A 26,208-nucleotide genomic window follows, 5' to 3' on the forward strand; every position below is an offset into this window, starting at 1 on the left:
TATTTTTAAGTGTCAGGCAGCAAAATCTCTCAGAATTTAGCCCTGAGGAGCATTTCCACTCCAAACGTTTTTTTACCCATTTTCAGAATATTAAGACACACTAAATAATTTCTCAATCTCTTTCTCAATCAGAAGTCTGCTGAAATTAACTTTTGTGCCCAACAGGGGACGAGAGATGCCTCTTAATTATCATTGTTTTTGTTTTGTTCCCAGCAGGGGAAAAGATGTCTCTTAATTATCATTGTTTTGTTTTTCAAATTATCCACAAAGATAATTGAAAAACGCAATGAGCTAAATTTGGGTAAAAAAGAAAACATCCAATATTCTAAGTTGTGCAGCAAAATGTTACACTGACAATATTAAATAAAAACTCTATCTTATTGTAGCCCACTGCTAAATATTTATAATGTGTTTGATTTTCAGAGCCCGTTTAATTGCAGATGACTCTAGAATTATAGAATATTGAAAACTTTAAAAAACTGTAACAGAATAGACCATGCCAAGTATTTGAAAACTAGCAAGATATTTGTTGAACATATTTTCATAAAAAAACAAAATCCTTATACCTTTATTCGTGATTAACATACCATGATATATTAAGTAAAATAAATTTCAGGCAGTGCTAGGTGTGAACATAGAATTAAAATGCCTATGAAGTCCTGTCCATACAGTTACTAACAAGTTCTGTTTTTAAACAGAGAGAAAGACATCGAACACTTTCTGGAAACGAGCAGAAATAAATTCATCGGCTTCACCCTTGGAAAGTAAGTGAGAACCTCTGTCATCCTGATACAGGTACAGAGTCAGAGAATGCAGTTGCTGCCAGAAAATATTAAAGAGGGCCTTATAAAAGGGTCATCCAGCTATTAAATCACTGTTTTGTCTGTCAACTAATAAATTGTTGGGTTTCCTGGATCATCCATTAACTTACATTTGAATAAGCAAGATGGACTAAACAGGCTTCTCTCAACCTTACTTATAATTACATGAATTAATTATATAACTCGTGAGTACGTGCCGAAATATGTGGTATCAATAAAGTATTCACAAAATAATTCTGAAAGTTACACTTTGGGATATTTTATCCTAGTTTTAGGATTTATACTCTCACTATTACATAACTTTTTGTAACCTTTAACATAAACCTAACAACAGAGAGGACAAACCTGCCTAAACCTGCTGTAAGTGTCCTACAAATCGTGTACACTGAACTGAAATAAAGTGTGAAGAGAAGAGCAGTGAAATGAAGTTGCCCCGTGGCATCACAATCGTCCCAGAATCTTGGAGATGAGGTGAGAATTGAATTAGCTCAGAGAAGGAGCCTACAGTCTGTCGCTCCCCTGGCAGAGCCTGACAGTCAGCTGCCAAATAGTCAGTGAGCTTCCTCTTTGCCTGGGCCGACACTGTGCTCCTGAGCCATCATACGCCAGCTGGCACACGCTTTGGTAAATGTGTTCTCAGGAAGCAGAAGTCTTGGTCTCTTGCTAATTTCTTTAGGCTGAGAAAATGACCATTTGCACTCTCTTTATTCCTATATCTGTGTCTTTATTTTGTCCGGCAAACTTTCTTCAACTGTTTTCCAGGATGCCTTAATAGAATTCTAGATTATGTTCCAAGTGAAAAACAAAATGTTGTTGAGCCATAATATTATTATCACGGCAGTCTTTATTTCTCTATGTAGGCCTTTGGTGTCTCTGTTATCAGGTTCTTCTTTATAAAGAGCAAAAATGGTGCATATGACCAAATACTGTAAACACCTATTGTTGGAATACAAGCAGTGGCCCCAGCTGATAGCTCCAGTCTTTCCAGACTCATTAAAATTGCATTATCCTTTTCCACTCTTATGACTCCAGTGGAACCTAAGCATAATGCAGCATACAGCAAGTGGTAATTTAGACCTTTTGTTTCTGATCTCTTGTAGTGATACAGAAACATTGGTTGGTCTGCCAAGACCCATCCATGAAAGTGTGAAGACGCTTAAACAGGTAAAATGCTAGACCTGGGCATGAAGACTAAGCAGACTGATAGAGTAATGGTGGCTTATCAAGTTGTGGTCATGCTGACTCAACCGGCACTTGGCGCACAGTGTGCCTGGGCACAGCTGGTTCCAGGCTGTCTGTCTGTGAAAGCAGGTTTATGAGCATATGTACAGTATATCTTGCTGAACTGGGGGGCTCTACAGGCTCCATTAGTCTCACTTCATTCAGCAGTGTATAAATTTGGCTAGATGTCAACTCCTTTTTAAGGAGAAGATCAATATTATAGAAAGAGACAGATTTGCACTGCAGAAGTCTTTAGATAAGGGCTGCATGTTTTGCTCAGGCATTAACTATTATTATTTTAAATGATCAGAAAAGGTCTTGTTTTTCATTTAGAATCTGAGAGTATTTTTATATCCCCCAAATTTGGAAGAATCACCAAGCATCCTGCCAATTGTGAATCCGTTCACTTCTGAGACTGTTGTAAATGTACAAGACAATACAAGAGAAACATGCTTTCACTATTGGATGTATAGTTACAGTTTGAGAATTTCCGTAGTGGTCAGAATCTTCACTGGCTGGGCCACTCATATTCTTCTCGTTATCTTTATCAGTACAGATACAGATCAGAATATAGATGAACATGAATTTCTGTGAAACTGTTTAAAATTCTTGTTGCTTGTTGTTGACAGCACAAGTATGTCTCAATTGCAGAAGTCCAGATCAAGAGAGAGGATGAGCTTCAGCAGTGTCCAATGACCATGGTCAGTGAGAGACCGGAGGAAAGAAAATCCATAAATTCACCAAAACCCACTTGCCCTTCTTGTAAACTCTGCTCCACAGAGATGTGGATTTTCAGTCCTTACAAAAGTATTTACTCCCTTTTCAGTCCATTTTCTAAGTGCTTCATCCAATTGGGGATCATGCGGGAGCCAGAGTCTATCCAAACAAAAACGGGTGCAAGTCGAGGTACACCTTGGACTGGACACCAGTCCATTACAGGGCACACACAGACACAAACACAGACAGGCACACACTCACACCAGAGTCCGTTTTCCCAGAAGGCCGTTCAGCTACCAGCATGTCTTTGGACCCTGGGAGGAAAGCAGAGCACCCAGAGGAAACGTACATGAACATGGACACTCCACACAGAAAGCACTGCAGGACTGGAATTGAACCTAGAGGCCGCAGTGCTGCAAGGCAGCAGGGCTACCCCCTGTCCCACTATGCCTTAACCCCTTCCCATTTAGTTGAATAAGAGCAGCTCAGACAATTGTGTGAGCTGAAGTCATTTTATGCATCTGAAGTAATTAAAACAATCGTTTAGGTGGGTAGCTGCGTCAGCATGCATAGTCTGCAAAGGAACAAGTAATAGGTTTATTCCATGCTGAAAAGAGAAGAGAGAAAACACGTTTCAGCTGTAAAGCCACCTGAAGAAGGGTTCACAGCCGAAACGTTGTGTTTTCTATATAATTTGTAGATCAACACAATCATTGGCACATCACTGGAAATGAGTGAATACATTTGTGAGGGACTGCATAAGTCTTTTATTTGGAAAGACACATCAATGCAATTATAATGCTCACCTGAGGATTAAAATCCAAGCTTTCAAAAATATTTTCATCATAGCACAACAGGTCTTGCAGAACTATAGGACAGTACTGCTTTGTGATATTTTTCTACATAAGTCTAGTTCAATAATATTGAATATTGCACACTATTTATCCAAATATGCTGGGCTGCAGTGAAACTGTGGTTAGAGCTCAGGTGTTATAACTGGAAGTCTGTGGATTAAGATCCCAGGTGCAGCACGGCTTGAACCCTTGAACAAGATATTTCAATCTACTTTCTTCATTAAAGTGTCCAGTCATCTAATCTGGTATAAAATTGTAAATCACTTTAAAAAAAACATTGGCCGTGTAAATTAATGCTAATAAATTAGGTTGTCCAGTCCAGAAGAGGTCTTCAGTTTACATGACCCTGTGGAACCATTGCATGACATTTTGGTGAGGTCTGTATTAGATGTGGTTTAGAGGGGATGGGTAGTGGCAATATTGCATACCCAGACACACAGCAGTAAAACTGTATGTCATTCTTACAGAAATGTTAAGGTCCAGTCATTTCAGTCAACTTTGCTCTTGGAGGCCCAAGCTTCTAGTGCATGTACAGAGTAAGGAAGATTTGGTGGGGTGCAGGAGTGGTAATAATGTGTAACCAAAGTGAAGCAAAACTCTTCCTCTTTCTGTTTCGTTTTTCTGTTCTCCATTTTGTAAGCGACTCTCTCCTTTGTGTGAATTGGACAGGGAGAAGAAGAGGTGGAAGAGATGCCAACTGAAATTCTGTATGTGGGAATGTTATCCAACCTGTCTCAGTATGTGGTGAGTGAGGAGGACCTGAGAGGGGGAAGGGAAGAGTAAAACAACATTTTTGTTTCTTTGCATTTCACCAATTTGACTGAGAATCCCATTTTCCAGTTGTAAATGCCCCAAAGCAGAAATTATGAATCAAAATGTATCATTAAGTCTTTTTAGTGAACCTTTGCAGCCAAGTATTGAAATTTAAATCAAATTAAGTGTCAGATATTGCATACTCCATTTGTAAGGATGAAATGAAGTTTTGACTTCTTTCTTTTTTTCTTTCAGATAGCCCTGCTAAAACTGCTGCTAGCTGCCGCTCCTACCTCAAAGGCCAAGACAGACTCCATCAATATCCTGGCTGACGTCCTACCTGAGGAGATGCCGTAAGTGTCCAGTTTCCAGACAGCCCCCTCTGTACAGTAACTGTTTACCAGAAGTGGCCTTAAACTGAATCTGCGTAGTGATGTTTCTGGTATTTCTTGCTGTCTATGACTAATTAGATTTGCAGTGTGATATCCAGCACTGTGATGTTAAATGTAGGTAATGAAAATGGATTCTGTCATGGGAACATTGAAAGGTCTGGTGTGGTCTGCAATGAATGAGAGATCAGTCATGATTAGCTTGCCCTTCAGAGGCTGGAAACCTTGAAATCGCATCATTCAGAGTTGCAATACAGCTAGTGATTACAGGATTCTTAACAGTCTTTTTTGGCAAATAGTTGTGTTAATGTTCTCAGTTTGACCATTCAGAATACAAGAAGGGCAGTAAAGATGTGTGCTAAGTGTACCACTCGCTCATGATCCAGGCATGGAAAGTTTGAGTCAGGGTCATGTCACTAGTCATTGTGGGATTAAACAAGTGCACAGCAGTAGAGCTCCACAATTTAGGGTTGGGGTTAAAGAGCTTGAGATCTGTCTCACTCTGGAAAATCGCAGCTCTTGCGACTTATCAGGTATCCACAGCCTAGTACTGACACTAGTGAGAGGCCAGTTGTACCTCCAGACAGTGCTGAGTGTCCCGGCTTTCACTGCGGAGCCTGCAGGGTGTCCAGTAGGGGGCGCTGTGCTCCTCCAGGTGTGCTGACTCTCCTGGCTGTCACTGCGGAGCCTGCAGGGTGTCCAGTAGGGGGCGCTGTGCTCATCCAGGTGCTGTCCTGTCTGACACTGCGGAGCCTGCAGGGTGTCCAATAGGGGGCGCTGTGCCCCTCCAGATGTGCTGAGTGACATGGCTGTCACTACGGAGCCTGCAGTGTTCAGTGAGGAGAGATTCACACATGGGAGGGTATCAGAAGAGCAAGTGTGTATCATTCTCTCCTGAGCAGGTACTATATAGGGAGCTCTTAAACAATCGGCAGTCTTAAAACAATTCGGGGTTAACCAAATGGGTGGTTAAATATGAAATAAATAATGACGTTCCGACGTTCCAGATTTATTTTTTTAAAATGCAGTGATAGAGTATAATGACCCCAAACCAAAGACAATCAGTCTTCTCTGTAACAATCTTCTTTATGTATAGTATTGTACTTCAGTACATTTTGTACTGAGTGCCACCAAATAGTATAAAATCTATTTTAATTATGTTGCTGAACAGCAAACATTATATAAAGGGCATACTCAGAGAGGAGAGGCAGAAGTAAATGTAATTAATCTCTGAGGCCTTTTTGGATGTTTCCCTGCAAGGAATGTTGAATCACAGATAAAAGTAGATGACTGCCTACCTATAAAAGAAAACCACGGGAGATCGATGCAGTTGTGGAATCTGTAAGAGAAATGTATTTTCATGAGCTTTGACTGTATTTTTCTCTCTGGAAACTAGGGTTACAGTTCTGCAGAGCATGAAGCTGGGAATCGATGTGAACCGACACAAGGAAATTATTGTCAAGGCCATTTCAGCTCTTCTCTTACTGCTTCTGAAGCACTTCAAACTGAACCACATCTACCAGGTCAGAAGACAAGTCTTTTCACAGATTCCAATATGGAGCTTCCCAGAAGCTGTCTGTCATTAAGGCAACCTGCACCCTGCTGATAGCAAGGCTGTCAAAGAACCCTTGATTTGAAAAGACAAAAAATTACCTGTAAAGGGCAAATTGAAAACCGGTTCAGATAAGGATGCCTCTCTTGAAAGTGCTTTGAGGCTTAAAATGAAAAGGGTGAGCTTCCCTCTAAAAGAAACTTATTTTCTATTGATTCACTGCTGGCTGTTCTCTGGGCACTTCACTGAAGCCTGGGGAGTGTGGATTACAAAGATCTCTCATTGACAAGAGTCTGAAACAGAAGGAGCTCACGCTGCTAAAATTAAGCCTTTTAGAAAAAAATAACGTTTTAGTACTTTAGCGTATTCGTTTGTGCTTTTGTTGTAATGCGCACACTTTACGGAGCAAGGCGGGTCGTGTTTCCGTCAGTATCAACTCATCCAACGGAACACTGCCATCTAGTGTGCAGAGAAGCAATTACTTGGCCTCTGGCAGTCGTGTTTTGAAGTTTTCTAAGCGCCGAATATAATAATAATAATTAATAATAATTGCTTACACTTATATAGCGCTTTTCTGGACACTCCACTCAAAGCGCTTTATAGGTAATGGGGACTCCCCTCCACCACCACCAATGTGCAGCATCCACCTGAATATGTATTTGTAACGCAAATGTGTGGATCAGCTTATACTGTATATGATTATTTGGTAGTGTATTTACAAGTGTGTTCAGCGGCCTAATTGAGCCAGATCTCAATTGTTAAAATCACAAATCCTGTGTTTGAGGTTTCCAGAGCTTACAATGATGATGAACCCTCTTGGAAGTGATGGCCTAGTGAAAACATAATTCGCAATGTGGCTCCAACCATTTGCACAGGCCACTCACTAACCACCACCGTCCTCATTAAAAAATGGCCTTATCTGGACAATAACAGGATAGTCTTTTGAAGTTTAGATGAAAATAGCTTAAAATAGAAAACTTAGTAAAATCAAGCAGCCTGTGTTTTTATTTTGACTGTTGATGACCTAATAGAGTTGCAATGCACTAAGTGCTGTGTACTGTATCCAATTTGTATCTAAGAACAAACCTTAAGATAAAATATAATCACATAAATGGTATTGTTAAAAATGGTCTTTTTTCATTTGCCTAGAAGTACTTAAATAAAAACGGCAATAGCAGGAAGTCAACACATTGAATTTCTAGCCAAACTAGAATAATTACGTCATGGAAGTTACAAATGGCAGGTCTGTCTGTGAAAGAAGAGTCCATTTAATTTGCATGACTGTGTGTTTATTTCCCCATCAGTTTGAGTATGTCTCTCAGCACTTGGTGTTTGCCAACTGTATACCTCTGATCCTGAAGTTCTTCAACCAGAACATCATGTCTTACATCAGCGCCAAAAACAGGTACTTGTTCAATTCAAATTACCTTCACAGATTATCAAATTTTCACATATGTGTACTTATTTCAGTTTCCAGTAAATGGTTGTAGTGTACACAGCTATTGAGTATTACCTGTGCACTTATATTGCTTTTAAAACACTTTTTAGTGTTAAACAGGACAAATCTGATATGTGTTTCAGGTCATTACATTTTACTATTTAAAAATACCAATGGTCCGACTATAACTGAAATGGCTTCCAAAGAGCTGGCAAAAGTCTGGAACAGAGGGTCCTACAGTACTGAAAAAGAGTAGTATTTATTTCAGAATTATGACGGGCGTAGAAGCTCGCTTTCAACGAACTGCTGAAGTACTGTCTTGCTGGAAGTCTTGAAAGCTGTTTAGAACTGTGGTTAAATGTCTAAAATACAGATGGTTCAAGCTTAACAGAAATAGCTCCAGGTCCCATCCGCACTGATGAGGTAAAATGTTTGTCACGTGGCCTCTCTGTGCCCGATGCAGCATCTACATGCTGGATTTCCCACACTGCGTTGTGCACGAGCTGCCGGAGCTCACCGCCGAGAGCCTGGTGAGTGGCAGTTTGAGTGCTGCCCTTCTCTTTCTGGCATTCAGTGGGAATTTAGAAAGCACTGAGAAGGAATGTGATCGTGGAGCACGTGGACGCCTGAGTTTGTGTGACAATAACTCTTAGCAAAAGCAGCATAGTATTCTCTCTACATTCTTAGCATGTGATTTAATTATTTATTGCCCCTTCTAATTACATAAGTACTAGGAATAAGTCTTTTATAATTCCATAGTCACTGCTGTTAATGCATTAGAGGGATTTATTGCATGAATTGTGACTGCTGTGGAAGTTCTATGTATAGTGCATCTATATAATGCATGTTTCATATGGAAATATTTGAACAGTTATGTTTTCCTGCCTAGTGGGAGTTAGACATGTACCCCGCAATATGCTTTTATTTCATCTTGTGTTGGCAGGAAGCTGGGGACAGCAATCAGTTCTGCTGGCGGAATCTCTTCTCCTGCATTAACCTGCTGAGGATTCTCAACAAGCTGACCAAGTGGAAACACTCCAGAACAATGGTAAGACTCAAACTCCTCAATCCTCAAACTCGCAATGAGCAATATGAAGCTACCTGTGCTTGGAAGTAAAAGAGTGGGCTGTGTTTTTGTGCAAAAAGGTGCGACTGCCACAGATAACCTGACTTCTGAAAAAAAAAACTCCAGTTACTGAGAACACCAAACCCCATACCTGACGATACTGTAGATATCCTTTTTCTCACTTCACGATCAGCTTTCAGTTGGGTTCCAGCAGCTTTCACTTTGGCTGCATTCTGATTTGGATTTTAAAGCCCCTCGGCCTTATCTTTGCGTGTGCTGTTTGTCCCTGAAGAAAACAGGGATTACAACATGACTCTTAGTCAGCTCTGACCTTCATGACAGATGCTGGTGGTGTTTAAATCGGCTCCCATCCTGAAGCGAGCTTTAAAGGTGAAACAGGCCATGATGCAGCTGTACGTCCTGAAGCTTCTCAAGATCCAGACTAAGTACCTAGGGCGGCAGTGGAGGAAAAGCAATATGAAAACCATGTCAGCCATCTACCAGAAAGTGCGTCACCGTCTCAATGATGACTGGGCCTATGGCAACGGTAAGCATAGAGAAGAGTGAAATTGCCGTTTGTTCTTGCTTGATGCTCTCGAGTGAAATGAGGCAGAGTGCTTGGAAAGTCTTCATGTATGAGGCTGCCTGCCTCCTCCTTTCCCTTCTATGTTGAAAAGTCCAGCTCAGTGGTGTGCGCTAACTAAACCAACAGATGGCACAATTCAAATAAAACAGGTAAGACGATGAGAACTGGTGGTTTCAGCAATCAGATGTGTCAAAAAATATATTATTGTTTAGGTACCAAGTCTGTCATGCCATGGTGACTGTTCAAATTTGTTAATTACGGTGTATGGTACCATGTAATATTCTTACTTTTTCTTGAAGAAAGCAAAAAAACAAATTGAACATAAAAGTGTAAAAAAAACTATAAAAGTGGCCAAAAGACTTGATGCCTCGTATTAGCAATTTCGTAGTTTCAGAAGAGAACTATAGCATTGCAACTGTTCCGTGCTCTCAACTGTTTGTTTTTTAAAAACCGCGAAGCCGTTATTTTTTTTTTGTCTTCCAGTAGCTTTCCCAGTTAGTTCCTTCATTCCTCTGGGGGGAAGCGTTGTAACATCCTGTATTGTTTTGCCGGCCAGACCTTTATGTCAGAAGCTGTCTTTGTCAGAAGGAGCCCCTGCAGGCTCTCATGAAATGTCTCTGTCCGGCTCCCGCAGACATTGACGCGCGGCCCTGGGATTTCCAGGCGGAGGAGTGCGCCCTGAGGGAGAGCATCGAGAAGTTCAACTGCCGGAGGTACGACAAGAACCCCAACGGCGAGTTCAGCCCCGTGGACAACTGCCTGCAGAGCGTGCTGGGGCAGAGAGTGGAGCTCCCGGAGGACTTCCGCTATAGCTACGAGATCTGGCTGGAGAGAGAAGTCTTCTCCCAGCCCATCCGCTGGGAAGAGCTGCTACATCCAGAGTAAAGGCCAGAGCAGGCAGCTCATTGTTCGGAAGTCAGACGCACTCACGCTACAACACTGCAGAGTGGGCATACAGCCAGTCTGCATGCACTACGTTATGTGCCTACTACTCTTTCAGATTGTTTTATTTTATGGTTTTAGTCTTTGCCTCCCTTTCAATCATCAACATGTGAAGTGGGAAGGTAGTGCAAAAGCAGAAAAGGCCAAATATTTGCTACTTTCCCTCACTCTGGTACTGCCTGGCTTTTTATGTTTTGCCTATGTGTTTTTAGCTCATCATATACTCCGAATTGTCATATTTGCCTTTTGATAGAGTCCTGGCAATCAAGAACATCTCCAACAGTTGTTTTAATACACCTTCCTACCTACAGCTGCTGAAATGTTACTGATTTTTCAGTCAGCCAAAGTATAAATCAGATTTTACTAGTATGTTTAAGTAAGCGTGAGCATAAACATTTTTGTTGGTAAACTGCCTTACATATTAGTCCTCTCCACAGTTTGTGAGAGCTTTACATGTATTTTTGTACCCTAAAACCAAACTGATTATTGTTTTTTTTAACATTTTAGATGACAAATTCAATGCACCTAGTCATGTTATCTGAATCTATTGAGGTGCAAAATAACATTAATTCACGATTATCAGGTGGGTGGCACAAATGGAAAAATCACACAAGGCACCATTTGGCTCCGTCTCTTTTTAGTCATACAAAATGTCATCGATTTAAGGGACAGTGTTTTTGTTTCAAGGACTGACTCATCTGTTAGTAACTCCTGAGTAAACATAAACCAGCTTCTCTCAATGCATTGATGCCCTGAGACTAAATCACAAATATGATCTGGAATTCTTGTTGCAGATGCATAATCAATGAAAACATCTTTCTTCCTTCATGATCTGGATGCATGCTGTCATAAATGGTGATTAAAGTACATGCTTACCCACTGCTGAACAGGCGAGCTCTGTCTTTTAGCAGTAGCGAATATGTGCTCCTGTCCTCATAACCTGGTGTTGGATAACTGTGTAGTCATTAGACTAAAAGCATTACAGTGTGGCCAAGTGACTCGGCTCTTTTGACAAAGTGTTAGTGTGTGAGCGCTGTCAGATTCAGGTCCTGCACACATTCCTCCTGTTGACACAAAAGCTCACGGCCTGCTGAGAGAGTGTCCCAAGTGGGTAAAAGCACATTTGAAGGTGTTTTTAGTCATCATCTCTTGTGGGCACTTGCCATGAAATCTGAGTCTCAACAGGAATGGTCTCACAAATGAACAGCTCAGGATTTGCTGTGCAGTAACACACAAGCACATGCTACTGTTTAAAAATGGTCAACTTCCACCAGTACTTGAAAAAAAATGGACTTTTTATTTATTTGTTTGTTTGTTTGTTTGTTTGTTTGTTTGTTTGTTTGTTTGTTTGTTTGTTTGTTTGTTTTGTATCGGCGGTCGGTGGTGGCCATGCAAGACAAGGCTTGGCAGTTCAAAACTGTTCTCTCACATCTGATCTTTGTAATGCCTGGTGTTATTTCTCAAAGGCTCTGAGAACAGAAATGTCCAAAAGATGGATTGGGAAGTGTGCAATTGTTGCCTTTTATGCTGCAGTTTGCTTGTAGGTAAATATCTTCTGTTGTAGCTGCGTTGTTCATTTCAGACTGATTGATGTCTTTTTAGCTGTAAAAACTGCAAGTGATTAACAGCACAACTGCAAATCGAAATTTAACCAGGCGTGCAAAATAAACTGTTCTTTAGAAGCAACAGATGCTAAATAATACTACTGCTAAACTACTGCTAGGAAGCTGGACTTGATTGAAGTCTCTGCCTTTGTAGGGCCAGAGGAGTCTGTAATGTAATGTACTTCAGACACTGCCGTTAACTTTGATGAAAGAAGTTAGTTTCAAGCATCCTCTTATGTGATTACATCATTTTTGTATCTGTTATATACTGTAAAATGAAGATGGCATTGGTGCGTGGAAAGCTGTAGCTTTCAGACTTGGCCTTCCAAGGCCAGTCTTTCAGAATATCTGAGCCAAATGTCCCACAGCGGTGAATCATACAATACTTGTGTAAAGGAGTGAACACACAAGAGTCCTTGGAAGGCATGTCATACAGTAACTGAGAGATTTGTATTCAGACATTTGCACCCACAAGGTTGACTGCTTATTTATTACAGGAAAAAGTGAGATGGTTTTAATGATGAATGGATAAAAAGATAAAGGTTTAGCTTTTCTGCCCCAGTTACTGGCAGAGAATGTTACTTTACAATATAGAGCATAAACAGTTTTCTTTTTGCTCTTTCACATTTGATTCCAGGGACATGTGTTGTTTTCAGAAGTGCCATAATGAAAAGCTTTGATATGTGTTAGTGCTTGCATAAAATATCTGTTGCATAACACAGATATCGATTGCAGCTCTCAACAATAGTGTGAAACTGTCTGTTACTGTTCCATGCAATATTATGCATGACAGTAGTTCAGATAATATCTCAATTAATGCAAGACACACCTTTTTTAATTAAGTACTTCCAAACCATTCTGCTCTTTTGAACATTTTTCTAACTGTTTGTATGGCATAATTTTAAATACCATAATAAAAACCCTTTATAGTCTTTATAGTCTGTTGCTTGTTTGAAACCTATGGTTAATTACTGTTTGTACCAATTAAAATGTACTATTAGGGTTCAACTACACACAAAATTCCATTATAAATTTTGATGTGTTTGGCACACTACACATAATGGACATTTAGAGTTTGTTTCTTTTTGAGAATTTATAAATTCTTAAAAAGAGAATTAAAAAAAAAATTATTCCTTTTTCTTGGGATCAATGTGTATTTTTACCATTATGAATATCTCGGTGTCAGAAATCCTGCAAAGACTTATTTGTGCATGATAAAGAAAATGTCAGCGTGTCCCATGAAAGCCAGACCAGACGTTGGTCTGTCCAAAATGAATCGAGTGATTTGTAACATAGAAGAATGCTTTCCACTTGTAAGACTGTTAAAATTATACCACTTTGTTGACTCACATCAGAATTGGTCACTTTTTCTGAAGGTTTTAAAGAGCTTTACAAGCTCAGGGTGTCACACTGTTGGGATGTCTCCTGTTGCCTCTGTGACAATCCCTAAACACTATTCTCCAGCAACGAATAAAATATTGGTTTAGAGAGAGAAATAATAATACATTTTTTTATCAAAGTAATGTTTAAAATATTGTTTTGTTACAAAAGCCAAATGTCTAGATGGACATGGTCTAGGATATCTATTGTTGTGTTCAGTCTTATTTGAAGTGGAAAGATTCTCCATTCAATTACATTATAATTTGCTGTGCTACTCACCTGACTTTTCATGCAAACTGATGCCTCAGGTTTAATGTGCTTACTGTATGTGTTTTTTCACAGAGACACCCATAATTGGAGATTTGTGATATCGCTTCTACTGAAAAGCATACTGTAGCTTTCTAGAAAGTCCATCATTCAGCTGTGAAAAATAATTTGGGAAGAGCAGGGACTCTTAGCCTTTGAAGTTATATTCAGCACTTTTATAAGTGATATTTCTTTGAGGTTTTGGTCAAGCCTTTCTAGTGCCAAACATTATTCTAATGCACAGTTTAGCGTATTATTGTTTATTAGTTGCTGGGTTTTGTATTTTTCATTGTTGGCAGTGAATGCCTTATTCTCAACAAACAGGGTGTTTGTTTTCTGGTGTGAACTTGAATCATTATAAACAAACTGCATTTGGAATGCTGTGTGGACTGTAAATATAATATATGACAATATTACAATGTGAAGATGTTAAGTATCTTTTTTAAGTATCTGCTGTATTAATACAATTTGGAATTAGTGTTTGCATAATTTTTCCTGTGTTTTTGTTTCGGGTTATGTGCAATCACTAGCTGAAATGGAGATATCCTTTAAAAAATAAAAGTTGCCAAACACAATAAATGTGTGCCTATTAACAAAAAGCTCCTGAAGGTAAAAACTATAATTCAATAAAATTTGCCTTGCTAAATATCTTAATTTTACATCTCACATATGAGTATTTAAATCAAATCACAGAGCTGTATAAGCAAATGTCGATAAAAAGACTTTCAAATGTTCATGTTGCCCATTTGAACAAAATGCATTATATTTATTTTTGGACTTCCCACTTTTAAAGTAACAGTAATGACGGGACAAGTCAGCTCACAGATGTCTTATTGATACTCCTCTTTTAAGCAGTATTGCCCACTGAACTATCCCTCCGTCATAGCTGGAAAGAAATGCAATCTAGGCTAATGACACAGATTTGAAGCACAGATATTCACTATGTTTTAAATGCTTTTTCTGTAGCTAGTGCATGTAGTGAACTACCTGACCAAAAACATTGGAAAATACAGTCGAATGTTACAATCATCAAGGTAGTTGCAGAAAATACTGGTCATTTGTCAATGAGATTAGAGACCTATTTTAAATTCAACTATAATTTATGACAATCTCTGCAGGCACTCTCATTCATATGTTTTTTTCAGCACGTCTAGCAGACAAAATGGATTCTACACTATATATGCTTTAGTAGGTCTGTTGGTCACCCAAATTTGTCTGAATGATTCCTACATGCTAAAGGTGAAAAAATAATACATAATGTGTTGAAAAGACAAACAATTCCAGTATATGTCACTGATTATGAGGATGCACTGTTGTGAAAACTTGTCAGGTACTGCATGAAAATAACTTCCATCTAGTGTCTGGGGGGCTTCCAGCAAACAGGTTTGGAGTTTGTGTGGGGGAGTGAGTGAAGCAAGGCCTTCACAGAAAGGAGCTGGCTCTTCCGAACTGCCCGAACCCTGCCTGGAAAGCAATAAATCCAGCTTCCTTGTCTCCATGACAGCCGGCTGTCAACAAACAAAACCTCCCCCGGGCAGTCGAGCAGCAAAGCAACTAGTCAGGAGAAAACTTACAGTGAGGTGAGTTCTGATTAATGTTTTAATGAAATGCCAATATTATTAACCGAAGTGTTAGTAGAGTACAGCATGAAAATGGATTTCTCTTTGAAATGTTAATATGCTTCCTTTCATTATGATGTTTTCACTTCAGACTCCTAGACACTTTTGTTACTATCTTTCTTTTAAGAATTTTGGAATACCACAGTAACAAGTGACGTTATTACTTATTTGAGTCCAAATTATTAATTAAATATTATTCAACCGGTTTCTGTCCTATAGCCTCTTTTAATTCAGACATAATGGTAAGAATTCCTGCTGCACCTGTGACAGTGTGTTGGGTTGAGACAAGAGACAAGTTTTGCTTGAAAGAAAATGTGCTGTAATGAAGAGGAGAGTAAACATCTCCTCTGAGACGTGCACAAATCTTTTGCTCAGTGCCCGACGAAGTACTGGCATGTAATGTACAGTACCTCCCCGATCAAATGAAAAGGCCAGCCAGTGCCAGGTGAGGGATGTAAGAGTCCAAGCTCACATCACTCCACCAAGTAACCGTGGTACTCAATCAGTCAATCAATCAATCACAGTTTATTTATCAATTGCACAATAATATAGCATGCAGCATTAGTTGCTGGCAATGAAATGTCTTTTGTACGAGCTCACCAGGAGGAGGGGGGAGGGGGGATAAAAATAACAAAATTAAAGTTACAAAATAAGGTTAAACAATGATAGATAATAGTGCAATAGAAATTGAATAAGATAAACATCGGACAAAACTCAATATAAATAGAGCTGCTATGTGCCCAGGGTGTATGCAATGCATTATGTCCAAGTAGTGCAGTATGCCGAATACAATGAAAGTTTATGGTACTTCAGCAGGAGTGGAGCCACTGTGTGGACCAGCCCAGATTCACTCCAGCAGTCTCCGGGCTACATGGAACATCCCGAACTCTAGGCACTCGAGGCATCCACAGAATTCACCTTTACTTCCTTTCTGAGACTTTTTCCTCTTTTATCATCTTTTGATGTCTTCTCCCATTGTCAAAACGATGGGCTTGCTATGCATTGGCTCGAACCTAAACTCAATCGTTGTCACTGCATTTTTACACGATGCGTGGATATGGTTTATGTCAGTGGTTACCCACATTGTAAAAAGTAGATTAAACCATGTCCTTGTATGAATTCTTCTGTCTGCGTAAGCTACTGTATCAGCTGCTACATTGTCGTCTTCAAATAATTCTGGTGGGTAGCTGTGCCAGCATGCGTAGTCTGCAAAGGAACAAGTAGTAGGTTTATTCCATGCTGAAAAGAGAAGACAGAAAATGCAACGTTTCGACTGTGAAGCCTTCTACAGGTGTGGGGGTACATGTTTTAAATAATGTACCAAGTGTTTCATTTTACATTGCAAAATTATTTCAGGAAAATTAGATTATTCTATAATGCATTTTACAGCAATTTCTTGTTGTACTGTACATTGTTCATGTCTAAAACCTGTTTCTTTAGGTCACGAGCACTGATGAGAAAAAGAAAGAAGACCACTCAAGCTGGAAGATATTTACAATGGTAATGTATATTCAGCATAGGTTGACAAAACAGAACCAAGTAATCACAGACCAAATAATTCTTACTTCTGGTACTTATAAGGTTATGATAACAATAATTAGAACTAAACTAGAAGGCTGTCTGTATGGCAAGATGATTCTTTTTTATGCTTTATTGTAGTATGTTGAGGCACACAATATCCCCTTTTTCACATGCTTCTTAAAAGAAACACAAAATACAACAAAAGAGCAGAAGGTATATACCGTAGAAAGAAAAACAGCTGAATTTTTCGTACAAATTGTAATTGTCTGCTGCATCTTTGTCACATTACTGAGAGAGAGATCTTTTTACTATCTTTTTACAAATACATTATGTTGATTTCTAATTCTGTGGGTAATTTTCTCCATCAGATATATTTCATTTGTAGAGACTTTCCATATTTGAACACTAGTTCTGCCCAGCTTTAAGCAGTTTTGTTGTGATTCGTTTCATGGTTGCAATTCTGACAATTTTAAACAAGTATTTTTCCGCCTCTGGTGGTAGTTCATCCAATGTTGTCCCAGAAGCAAAATTTCAGGGTATAGTTTTAATCTAATATTTTGGATATTTCTTCAAGAACCTTTTTCCTTAATACCAAAAACTGTGTATTGTATTATTTGCCAGGTGTTGGCAAAAGGACTATAGGGAATAGTCAAACTGTATTTTGAAAACAGAGGACTCGCCAAATAAACTTGTTCAAGTTTTCTAAGCAGTAGAAAGTTACTGTAGCTGCTTTAGGCATTCAAGGTAAGGCAATCATTTCTTGAGTTGAAGAATTGAAATGATAAATTGCTAGAAAGTGGAGAGTATGGATTAGGGGAGGATATTCAGATTTGATTGATGTAATTAGTGGTGTGTCACAGAGATCTGTACTAGGCCGTCTGCTTTTCTCAATGTATATTTCCCAGTGATCTGCATTCTGTTATAATTAGTAAACTAGTCAAGTTTGCAGATGAGACCAAAACAGTAGGGTAAACAAACACTGTAGATGCTACAAGGGAAATTAAAAGAGTCAGACAAAATTCAAGAAAGGGCAAACACATTGCAGATGATATGTATTGCAGACAAGTAGTGAGTATTTCATGCAAGAAGCAAGCACGTGAACTATAGATGAAGAGCATACTTTTGAAAAAGACTTACAGTAACTGGATGGATTATGTTTGTCTTTGTCTAGATAATGCAGGGAAAGAATAAACAGAATGTTAGGATATATAGTTAGAAATGTATTAAAAGTGTGTAAATTAGAATATTAGGATTTTTAGTTAAAAAGTCTGTAAATTATGGTTAAGGAAGGTTTTAATTGTACTATTCAGTAATAAGACACCATTTAGTATGGTATTTAGTTTTTAAAAAATAAAACAACCAAAGTTATTCACCAGAAGTACACATTGTGCATAAAAATATTGCTTCTTTGCTCCAACAGTTGTCATTACAACATATAATTATTGCCATACATTTTTTCAGCCCTAAGATTGCCAAAAGCAATTAAAAGCTATACTAATTGCAATTTTCCTTACCAGTTTGTTCTAGTACATTTTAATATATTCTCATTTAGTAGCTAGTAACTTCAAGACTTTGTTTTGTATTAAACAAGGTATTGCATCTCATGTTTGTCAAAGATGGCTTTGTTTGGATTTTACTGAAAAGGCCATATGACAATGAAATTCTTGCTTTGTGACGGTGTCTTGAAATCATTGTGGCTTTTTCACCACCGGAGATAATGCAATCTGTCTAGTGCTCATCTGAAACATTAGCTTTAGCTTGTGTAGGAAAACGGATAAAGAATCTTCACTTCATGCTTCGACTTTGTGCTTTTTATTGCAGCCAACAAAAGCTAGAAGATCAAGGTCTCACAGTACTGGAGCTGGCAAAACTGGCAGAAAGAAGAAGGCCCATAAAAAGAGATCAGCTAGTGTCAAAACTGCCAAGAGAGAGGTGGACATTCTGAGTCCAGCTGCCATGGAGAATGTTTACTACATCTCCCACAATGCAATGGACTGTTTGGAATTTAGAGGCTTTGGTTGGCCAGACTCCATAAAGAAGAAGAAAAAGAAAGGCAAAAAAGGCAAAAAGGGGAAGACCAAAAAATAGACATTTCAAGCCACAACAATGCTGCACTACAAATGCCCACTATCACAAAGTAGCTGCTATATTTTTCCAAGTGTAAAGTTGTTAAACACACAAAGTACACAACTAAACTTGTAGTCGGGAGTAACACATATTAACTCAATAGATAATATTAAAGATCACAAATGAGAGAAGACATTTCAGCTCATTGTGTTCATTTGGTTAAACCAACACAAACACCCTGACGTAACCCCCCACCCCTCCCCGCTCAGAAACAGAGAATTTAGCCAGTCAGACCGAAGCTGAATGTCTCTGGGAGGTGGAAAACCCAGTGCAAATACAGAGGGAACATGCAAGCTTCATACAGACAGGTTTTCATTTTTTACTATCACATATATTCTTTTCTTTTCAGATACAATGGGTTTCAATTAATGTATAAAAAATATTCAGGAAATGGATAGGTGTATTACCATCCCTACAACATTTCATACCATTTAATAATAATAATAATTGCTTACACTTATATAGCGCTTTTCTGGACACTCCACTCAAAGCTCCACTCATTTCTTAACATATCACAAATGTAGACAATGATGTTACACCTTGATACCCATAGGTTTCCTATTCAATCTTAAAATTTTGGTAAAACATATATTCTGTGTAGCAACTGGTTTGTTCTGACTGCTGTGTGCTGCTATTGGGTCTGCAATTTAATTGTTTGAAATTAAAGATGTACTGCAGGAAGAAGTTCTAATATGCATTTGTTGTAGTCTTATTAGCTAACAACAGCTATGGAAATAGTTTGTTAAATGAAGGTCTTTAAACAATGAATAAAACTGATTTCCTGAAGCATTAGTGTGCCGATAAGCCTCTTTTAGGGGGTAGCGCTCTGTACAAAGCCACCTAAAAGGCTGTGATTTATTTGAGAAAAATGTTTTCTCTTATTTTGATGCTAAAAGTTTTTTTTTTAAAGAAGACCTTTTCTGCACTTTTAAAGAACTATAATATCTTTTTTTAAGAGTACTGAATAGGATGTTACAAAAGGGTAATGTAATTTATTTAAACAACTTACAGTATTTAATGTAGGGCAGAGTTACATTATACAGCTTTGAAGAAATTCGGCATATTTTTGTCAGTTGATCCTTATAAGCAAAATTTAACATAAGCAATTATTTTATATGATACACCTTACATTCTTCTTTACACATTTGATGTGTAAATTTAAAGGGCAAGCATTTTTACGACTAAGGCATCTTTCCCAATCATTCACTACAACGTATCTTTCAATTTGTAAATATAAAGCCAGTTTCAGAATCTCCCAGAACTGAAGCAGACGGCATCAACTCTTCATCAACGTTTCGCCTACCCAACTGTTCTCTTCACGACCTAAAGTCACGATCTAAAGTTTGTTGGTCCTCAATAAATATATGAATTTTGGAATCAAGTATAAACCCAGATCAGGACACCTTTCCCTTCCCAACATGGCGGCCGCCCCAGGAACGCCCTACGCGCTGACGTGCTGTGTGTTGTGGCGGACGCGGGCCCGCCGCTGTCGCTGTGTGCTGGGCTGGCTGCTCTTTGTCCTCCATTAGAGCTCGGATTCCCGGTTCCACACTGTACGGCGCAGGCCCGCTGTAGCGCAGCCGCTCTGAGGTTAGTGCCCTACCGCGCAATCTCCAGCTAATTCAGCCCTGGCGCAGCCGCACCAACAAACCCGGCAGCGGCGGGGTGATAGAGGGGGACGGGAAAAATCCTGATGCGGAACGAGAATGGGGTTTTTGCTAAATTATTGCCTCTCGTTTCGAAAACAGGCTCGGGTTAAGTGTCCAATTAGCTCGGATTAAGGCACATATGTAGCTCCGGTGCTTCTGCAGGCCGCACTAGGCCTGGGTTTGCTGGAGTAATGGTCCTGGGAGGCGGGTAATTTTGGGGTCCGGAGAAATCGGGGTGTTTTGGGAAACATGCTTAGGCCAGGGACGTTTTGATGGCTTGCTGTGTACGCTGTATTACAGTTTTACCAGTATTGTGCCATTTTTAAAATTATGATAGTACTAGTGTGGTAAAATATGCATTAAACATTGCGTTGCTGTACTGCGGACGTATTTACAGTATGTAGTGATTGTCTTGAAAGAGATGTATGTATTGTGGAGGGGGGACAGGTATGTGATTTTGTTTAACATATAGAATAGTGGTAATACTAAGGTTAGCTGCTTTACGTGTAGCGTTATTGAAAATATGAATAAACATACATTTACGCGATTAAATTAATCTTTGAAGCAGTTCTGTGGTTTCGGATGGGATAGGATGTATTACTGTGATGCCCAACAGTTGAGGCCATTACAGTTTATTTCCAATAAAAGACCATACTGTTACAATGACGTTTCCTGAAGCAGAAGTTAACTAAAACATGGATTTGATTTTGTATTGTTGTATGTTTACCGGAGGCCTGCTATTTCTTTATCCCGATGAAGACCCTTGGCGTGTGATTTGGTGCTGAAACTTTTAGGCAACGTGATTTTGTAACCTGTATTTTTAAAACCTCTCTGACAAGGGATAATTGAGGAAGGGAACAGTATCACTGATACAGTATCTGTTTCGTAGGTTTTCCTGTAACAACAGGTCTGACGGGTTTATATTGCAGTATACTTTCACTTTTATTTCTGGACTCCTCCTTTGATAACTATCAAGAATATGGATCGCGACGGGGTCATGTTTTATCTATATTACCTCAGTAAAATAGATTGTTTCAAACGCCTGTGTGTTTTTCAGTTTGTGTACATAAAGGAAATGTTACTTTTGTGATCTAAAATGTGACGACCACCTTCTGTGTTTGAAGCTGCATTGTGAAAAGGCTCTATAATGAGAGAAATGTGTAAGAATTGTATTCGGCCTGTATATTTTGTACTGTCCATCCATTAAATTGAATACTTTTACAAGTTATATTTTTCCAACTGATATAAAACCCAAATCTTGGCACTTATAAGTTAATGTCTGAGGTCCATGTAGCCAAAAATAAGGATGGCCCTCACCTTTGAGTGCAGTTATACATACAGACACTGATGGGCCTGTTAATGGAACAGATGGGATTTGATACATTAGTTATGCTTTTAAATCTATTTTAATATATGCAAAGATAATTTTGACAGCTAGCAGCAAGCGTGAGTAATCCCTGCTTTTAATGCAGTGTGAAAATGTTCTTTTCCTGCAAAAGACTTGTTTTCCTTTTGTTCACAGAGGCATGTGCCGTCCTTTTTATGCAGATCTAAGGATGCCTTTTGGGTTCAGATTTCTGTAATTAGCTATTTTCTTCATGCATAGTGTGGTACACTGTGTGGTTCGAATACTGCTTGGTTCAGGTTTGATCAACATGCACACAGAGCCTTCATGCTACTGAGGGTCTGCTGGTATGGTTGTCCTAGGAGAAGGGTATCCTTGGGCTCCTGTATGTGGTATGAACCATTCAGGTTCAGTCTTTTCAGCAACCTCCAAAGCTGGATTATCTGTTAATTTGTGGTGAACGCAGTGAATCGCAGCATAAGCACTGTCGCGCTTGCCACGCAGACTTTGAAGTGACACTTGACTCAGTTCTCACACAGGCAGTCACAGGTGGAGTGTTCCTGCAAGCTCTTTCCATTGCAATGGAAACATTAACACGCACAGAAGAGAGAACATAATGTTGAACACATAACAGGATGAGTAAGCCGTAAAATAAGGGTATAAAGGTCTCCTTTAGTAATTTCAAAATCATACTAAAAACAGCAGTGGTTTTTACTTGGCCAGAATAGTAAATATTGATACAGTCAAAGAGTTCTGGAAGTGTTGATTTCCATCCAGTTTCTGAAAGCTGCTTTTTCCTGGTAAGAACCCTGGAAATTTATCTGGGAATACTGGACTGAGTCCTAAATGTTCACAGGGATAATTTAGAGGCGCTGTTTAGCCTAGTCAATGTCTTTGAATTGTGGGAGGAAGCCTCAGCACTCAGCAAAATCTTGTGTGCATGGTTAACATGGAGACTCCACACAGATTGATCACCATGCCAGACAAAAAACTGTTTCTCAAGAGTTGTGAGACAGTAGCACCTGCTGCCTTCTGTTCTATCGTGTTGTGAAATTATTTGTGTAAATAAGATGTTAAAAAATAACAAATCAATTATCATAATATCAAATTTAATATCAATATCATAATCAAATATTTTATTCAGGTTAAGATTCTACCAAAAATCGTTAATAGTTTCTAGATGTGTTCAGGAGTTAACTGGATGTAAGGGTTTTTGGTTAGATTATATTGGAAGTTTTCCTTGTCATTTTGTTTGTTTATTATTTAGTTAAAACAATGTTTTCTGTGTTCAAGGCTGTATGACTGAATAAATTCTTTCTGGTTTCCTTTGAATGTGGAACTAAATATCTTAGCCGAGAGCAATTTGTGTTTATTGATGTTTGATGTTATTTGTGTTTATAGTTATTATTTTGCTTTTTGTCAATTGCTTTATAGTTAGAGTGCTGCAAGAACTAAAAGGAAAGAATTACAGATTCACCCGCTTCCTTCTACAGAACATGAATATTACAAGGTACCAGCTTTAAACTGTCCTGAAAACCACTGTCAATAATCGAGATCCCTAGACAGAACAGCCAGTTCCAAAGAGTTTGTATCGCCCTCTAGTGGTAAAGGAGAGAAACAAACTGAGCTTTCTGACGCTACAATTGATCTCTAGGTCTTGGAATAATATCTTGTTTTTGTTATGAAAGAAACCTTTGTATATTTAGAAAGGCTTGTATTGTTAGTTTCTAGATAGGTACTTTATTAATCCCGTGAGGGAAATTGCAGAATTTCTAGTGTCCTGCTGTATGTTTTGACTGTTTCAGTTGATTCAGTGTGGACGGTTGTTCATCAAATTGTCAAGCTTTGGGGCAAATTCTGTCATGTTGTACTTGGCTAGGCTGGATTCCCGAAGTGCAATAAGATCAAACGTTAAGGTTATAAAATTCCTCTCCATTTTTGAAGGGGGATGGAAAATTTGCTAATACATTCCTTGACCTTTGCAACAATAGGAGCATTGAGTGAAATTAATCCTTCATTAAAAAGAAAGCTCAGAGGCAATGAAGAGCATTCTTATAGCACTTATGTAACCTCCCCCCATTTTCATTTAAGAAGTTTGGCTCCTCAGCTCACTTAGTTTTATATGTATCTTAGAAACACATTGTTAATGTTAACCACAAAATTAACCACATTGAATACGAAATAAAAATAAGAGGGCCCATTAGGTTTTTTAGTTTCTTTTACCATTTTGTTTTTCTGACCGTTGGAAGGCCTTCTTAAATGTGAATAAACAGCGTACCTAAACTTTAAACAAAAGGCCACCATGTCTGCTCGATCTCTGTTCTAATGAGATAAGACATGCTTTTTCTAGAATGTGCAGGTGTTGGAGTGCTCAATATATATTAATTTTCTGTCACCAGCTGGCCACCACCACAAGATGTCTGACCTTTATTTTCTTACATTCTTTTATGTTTTTCTTCTTAATGACTTTAGTAGTGAGGCAGAAGAAACAATGATTCAATAAAAATGTAGAACATCACCATCTTCTTAACTTCAAATATGTAGTAAGCGCTGGGGCACGGACATTAGTCCTAAAGTTCTGGCTGGAAATGTCCTCTAAAAAGAAGCTGCTGTTTTCAGATATAAATACTGACAAGAATGAGAGGAGGGCATTCAGCCTATATACCTTGTTTGGTAGGTAGTAGTTAATTGTTCCAAGAGCCTCATCCAGTTGTTGCTTGGCAGAACACAGGGTATCAACAATGTGGCAGAGCAGCCTGTTCAACACTCCCACAACCCTTTGTGTAAAGACATTCCTCCTGTTCTTAGTTCTAGTATTCTCAATATGGCCTCCAAACCATGTAACTAGTCACCTGTGTGCGCTTGCGGGCAACGCTTGCATTAGGCTTTTATAGCTGGATGTCCAAAGTCTGAAATGGTTTGCTCTACTTGAAATTTTCTATATGCAAATTTACCATGGCTTAAATCTGATTTGGATGTTGTAGGTGTTTTTTCATGTCGCAGATTTACCTTAATAATATTGCTAGGTGATTGTAGAAAGATGAGACATGTTGAGATTCATATTTGTCGGCCAGATAGTCCCTGAGGACTTGAAGCGTTTTGAGTCCTTTAAGTGTTTTGCTCAATATCCAGCATGGCCATCACATGTGACCTCACCACCTCACCACTTTCCTTAAATAGAACCAGTCATGAGGGGGCTGTATACAAAGTCAAAGAGTTATATTTGCTGTTCCTGAGAAAAAGGGTTTTAATGAATTTTTGTGTAAAAGGAAAAGCGTTTCAAAGTTTTCATTATGCAACAATATCTACATTAACGGGTCTTTTCCTGACTGGTCACTCTGCACCTATGTTGTATGTACCCATGTTGATGTGTTTAGGTTGTTAAATGCTCGTATTTTTATTGGATATCTGAAATGATCAATTTTAAACATTTCTCAAGGATGATAAGTGTGATTCATTCATACAATAATGATTCAGCTAAAAACAATTACGTGAGTTAAATAAAAAAAATACATATATGTGTGATGAGCTGTATGAAGCAGTTCTATTTTTTTCACACGAGTTAAATTCTCTTTGCATAGGCTTAGCTATGTGTGTGTGTTTCTAAACATTTGATTTTGATAAGCCCTAAGTGCAGTGCAAGCATTTTTGTTCTTAATGAATTGGCAAACTCGGATATCTGTATGTGATTAAATATTGAAACGAGGAGTATGCAGCATAAAACTATACTGAAACAACATTATTGACCATTATTTTTTGTAACAGCAAAATGAGAAATCCAATAAAAAGACTAGCCAATTTTCAGATTTGTTACTTCTCCTTTATAACACAGTCAGATGTTCAGATGTTTGCAATGTGGTTTTAATGGGTCTGTTAACAGTTAAACACAATGAACTTTTAAGCACCACTTTAATTACAAAAATGTTTTTTTTTTTACTTGTACATTTGTTAACAGGAGCAAAAGAGCAAATAAAACACAGAGTATATAGCTGGGGAGGGGGGTAAGGGTGTGAAATATTAGTCCTGGCACTGGCTTGAAAACAAGCAATTTCTGAAAGTTGAGCAATAAAATGCCACAAGACAAGATGTTCAAAGCGAGGTCTTGTGACTTTTTTCTGTCAACAGTTTGGTGGTGAAGAGATAAATAAGCAATATATTAAAAGACAATTTGTTAAAATTCACAGATGATTCACAGTTGAATTTAATTCTAGAACACTGTATCCAGTCTTTTCCTTTACATTACACTGACAAATGCACTCCAAAGTTGACACAAAGTTTTAAAATGGGTCAGGCGGTCCATCGGGGTCCTAATGCCCCA

The 26,208-nt window shown here is 38.6% G+C and overlaps 3 protein-coding genes across 7 annotated transcripts in view; all 3 read left to right on the forward strand.

Moving 5' to 3' along the window:
* strip2 (striatin interacting protein 2) overlaps positions 1 to 14,208 on the forward strand; it is a 37,541-nt gene extending 23,333 nt beyond the window's left edge. For both annotated transcript variants that reach the window (XM_088644921.1, XM_088644922.1), the window contains 11 exons: positions 699 to 764; positions 1,922 to 1,985; positions 2,672 to 2,743; positions 4,283 to 4,357; positions 4,622 to 4,719; positions 6,152 to 6,278; positions 7,612 to 7,712; positions 8,209 to 8,275; positions 8,689 to 8,793; positions 9,154 to 9,358; positions 10,032 to 14,208. In XM_088644921.1, coding sequence (XP_088501047.1) covers positions 699 to 764; positions 1,922 to 1,985; positions 2,672 to 2,743; positions 4,283 to 4,357; positions 4,622 to 4,719; positions 6,152 to 6,278; positions 7,612 to 7,712; positions 8,209 to 8,275; positions 8,689 to 8,793; positions 9,154 to 9,358; positions 10,032 to 10,282 — 1,231 coding nt within the window. In that variant the 3' untranslated portion in view covers positions 10,283 to 14,208. The remainder of the gene's footprint in view (positions 1 to 698; positions 765 to 1,921; positions 1,986 to 2,671; positions 2,744 to 4,282; positions 4,358 to 4,621; positions 4,720 to 6,151; positions 6,279 to 7,611; positions 7,713 to 8,208; positions 8,276 to 8,688; positions 8,794 to 9,153; positions 9,359 to 10,031) is intronic.
* An 856-nt stretch (positions 14,209 to 15,064) lies between these two features.
* smkr1 (small lysine rich protein 1) lies at positions 15,065 to 19,029 on the forward strand. The gene is made up of 3 exons (XM_088644923.1): positions 15,065 to 15,209; positions 16,689 to 16,748; positions 18,591 to 19,029. The coding sequence occupies exons 2-3, from the start codon at positions 16,746 to 16,748 to the stop codon at positions 18,855 to 18,857; spliced, it is 270 nt and encodes an 89-aa protein (XP_088501049.1). The 5' UTR covers positions 15,065 to 15,209; positions 16,689 to 16,745; the 3' UTR covers positions 18,858 to 19,029.
* Positions 19,030 to 20,342: 1,313 nt separating this feature from the next.
* The window catches only part of nrf1 (nuclear respiratory factor 1), a 36,243-nt gene continuing 30,377 nt past the window's right edge, over positions 20,343 to 26,208 (forward strand). The window contains exons 1-2 of one of the 4 annotated variants that reach the window (XM_088644928.1): positions 20,391 to 20,486; positions 23,325 to 23,400. The gene's annotated coding sequence lies outside the window, so the exon portion shown is untranslated. Of the gene's footprint in view, positions 20,487 to 20,508; positions 23,401 to 26,208 lie in introns of those variants that run through there. The other 3 variants (XM_088644924.1, XM_088644929.1, XM_088644927.1) reach the window with 3 other exon arrangements.

Source organism: Lepisosteus platostomus, chromosome 9, assembly GCF_059453375.1.
Source record: "Lepisosteus platostomus isolate fLepPlt1 chromosome 9, fLepPlt1.hap1, whole genome shotgun sequence".
NCBI classification, from domain to species: Eukaryota; Metazoa; Chordata; class Actinopteri; order Semionotiformes; family Lepisosteidae; genus Lepisosteus; species Lepisosteus platostomus.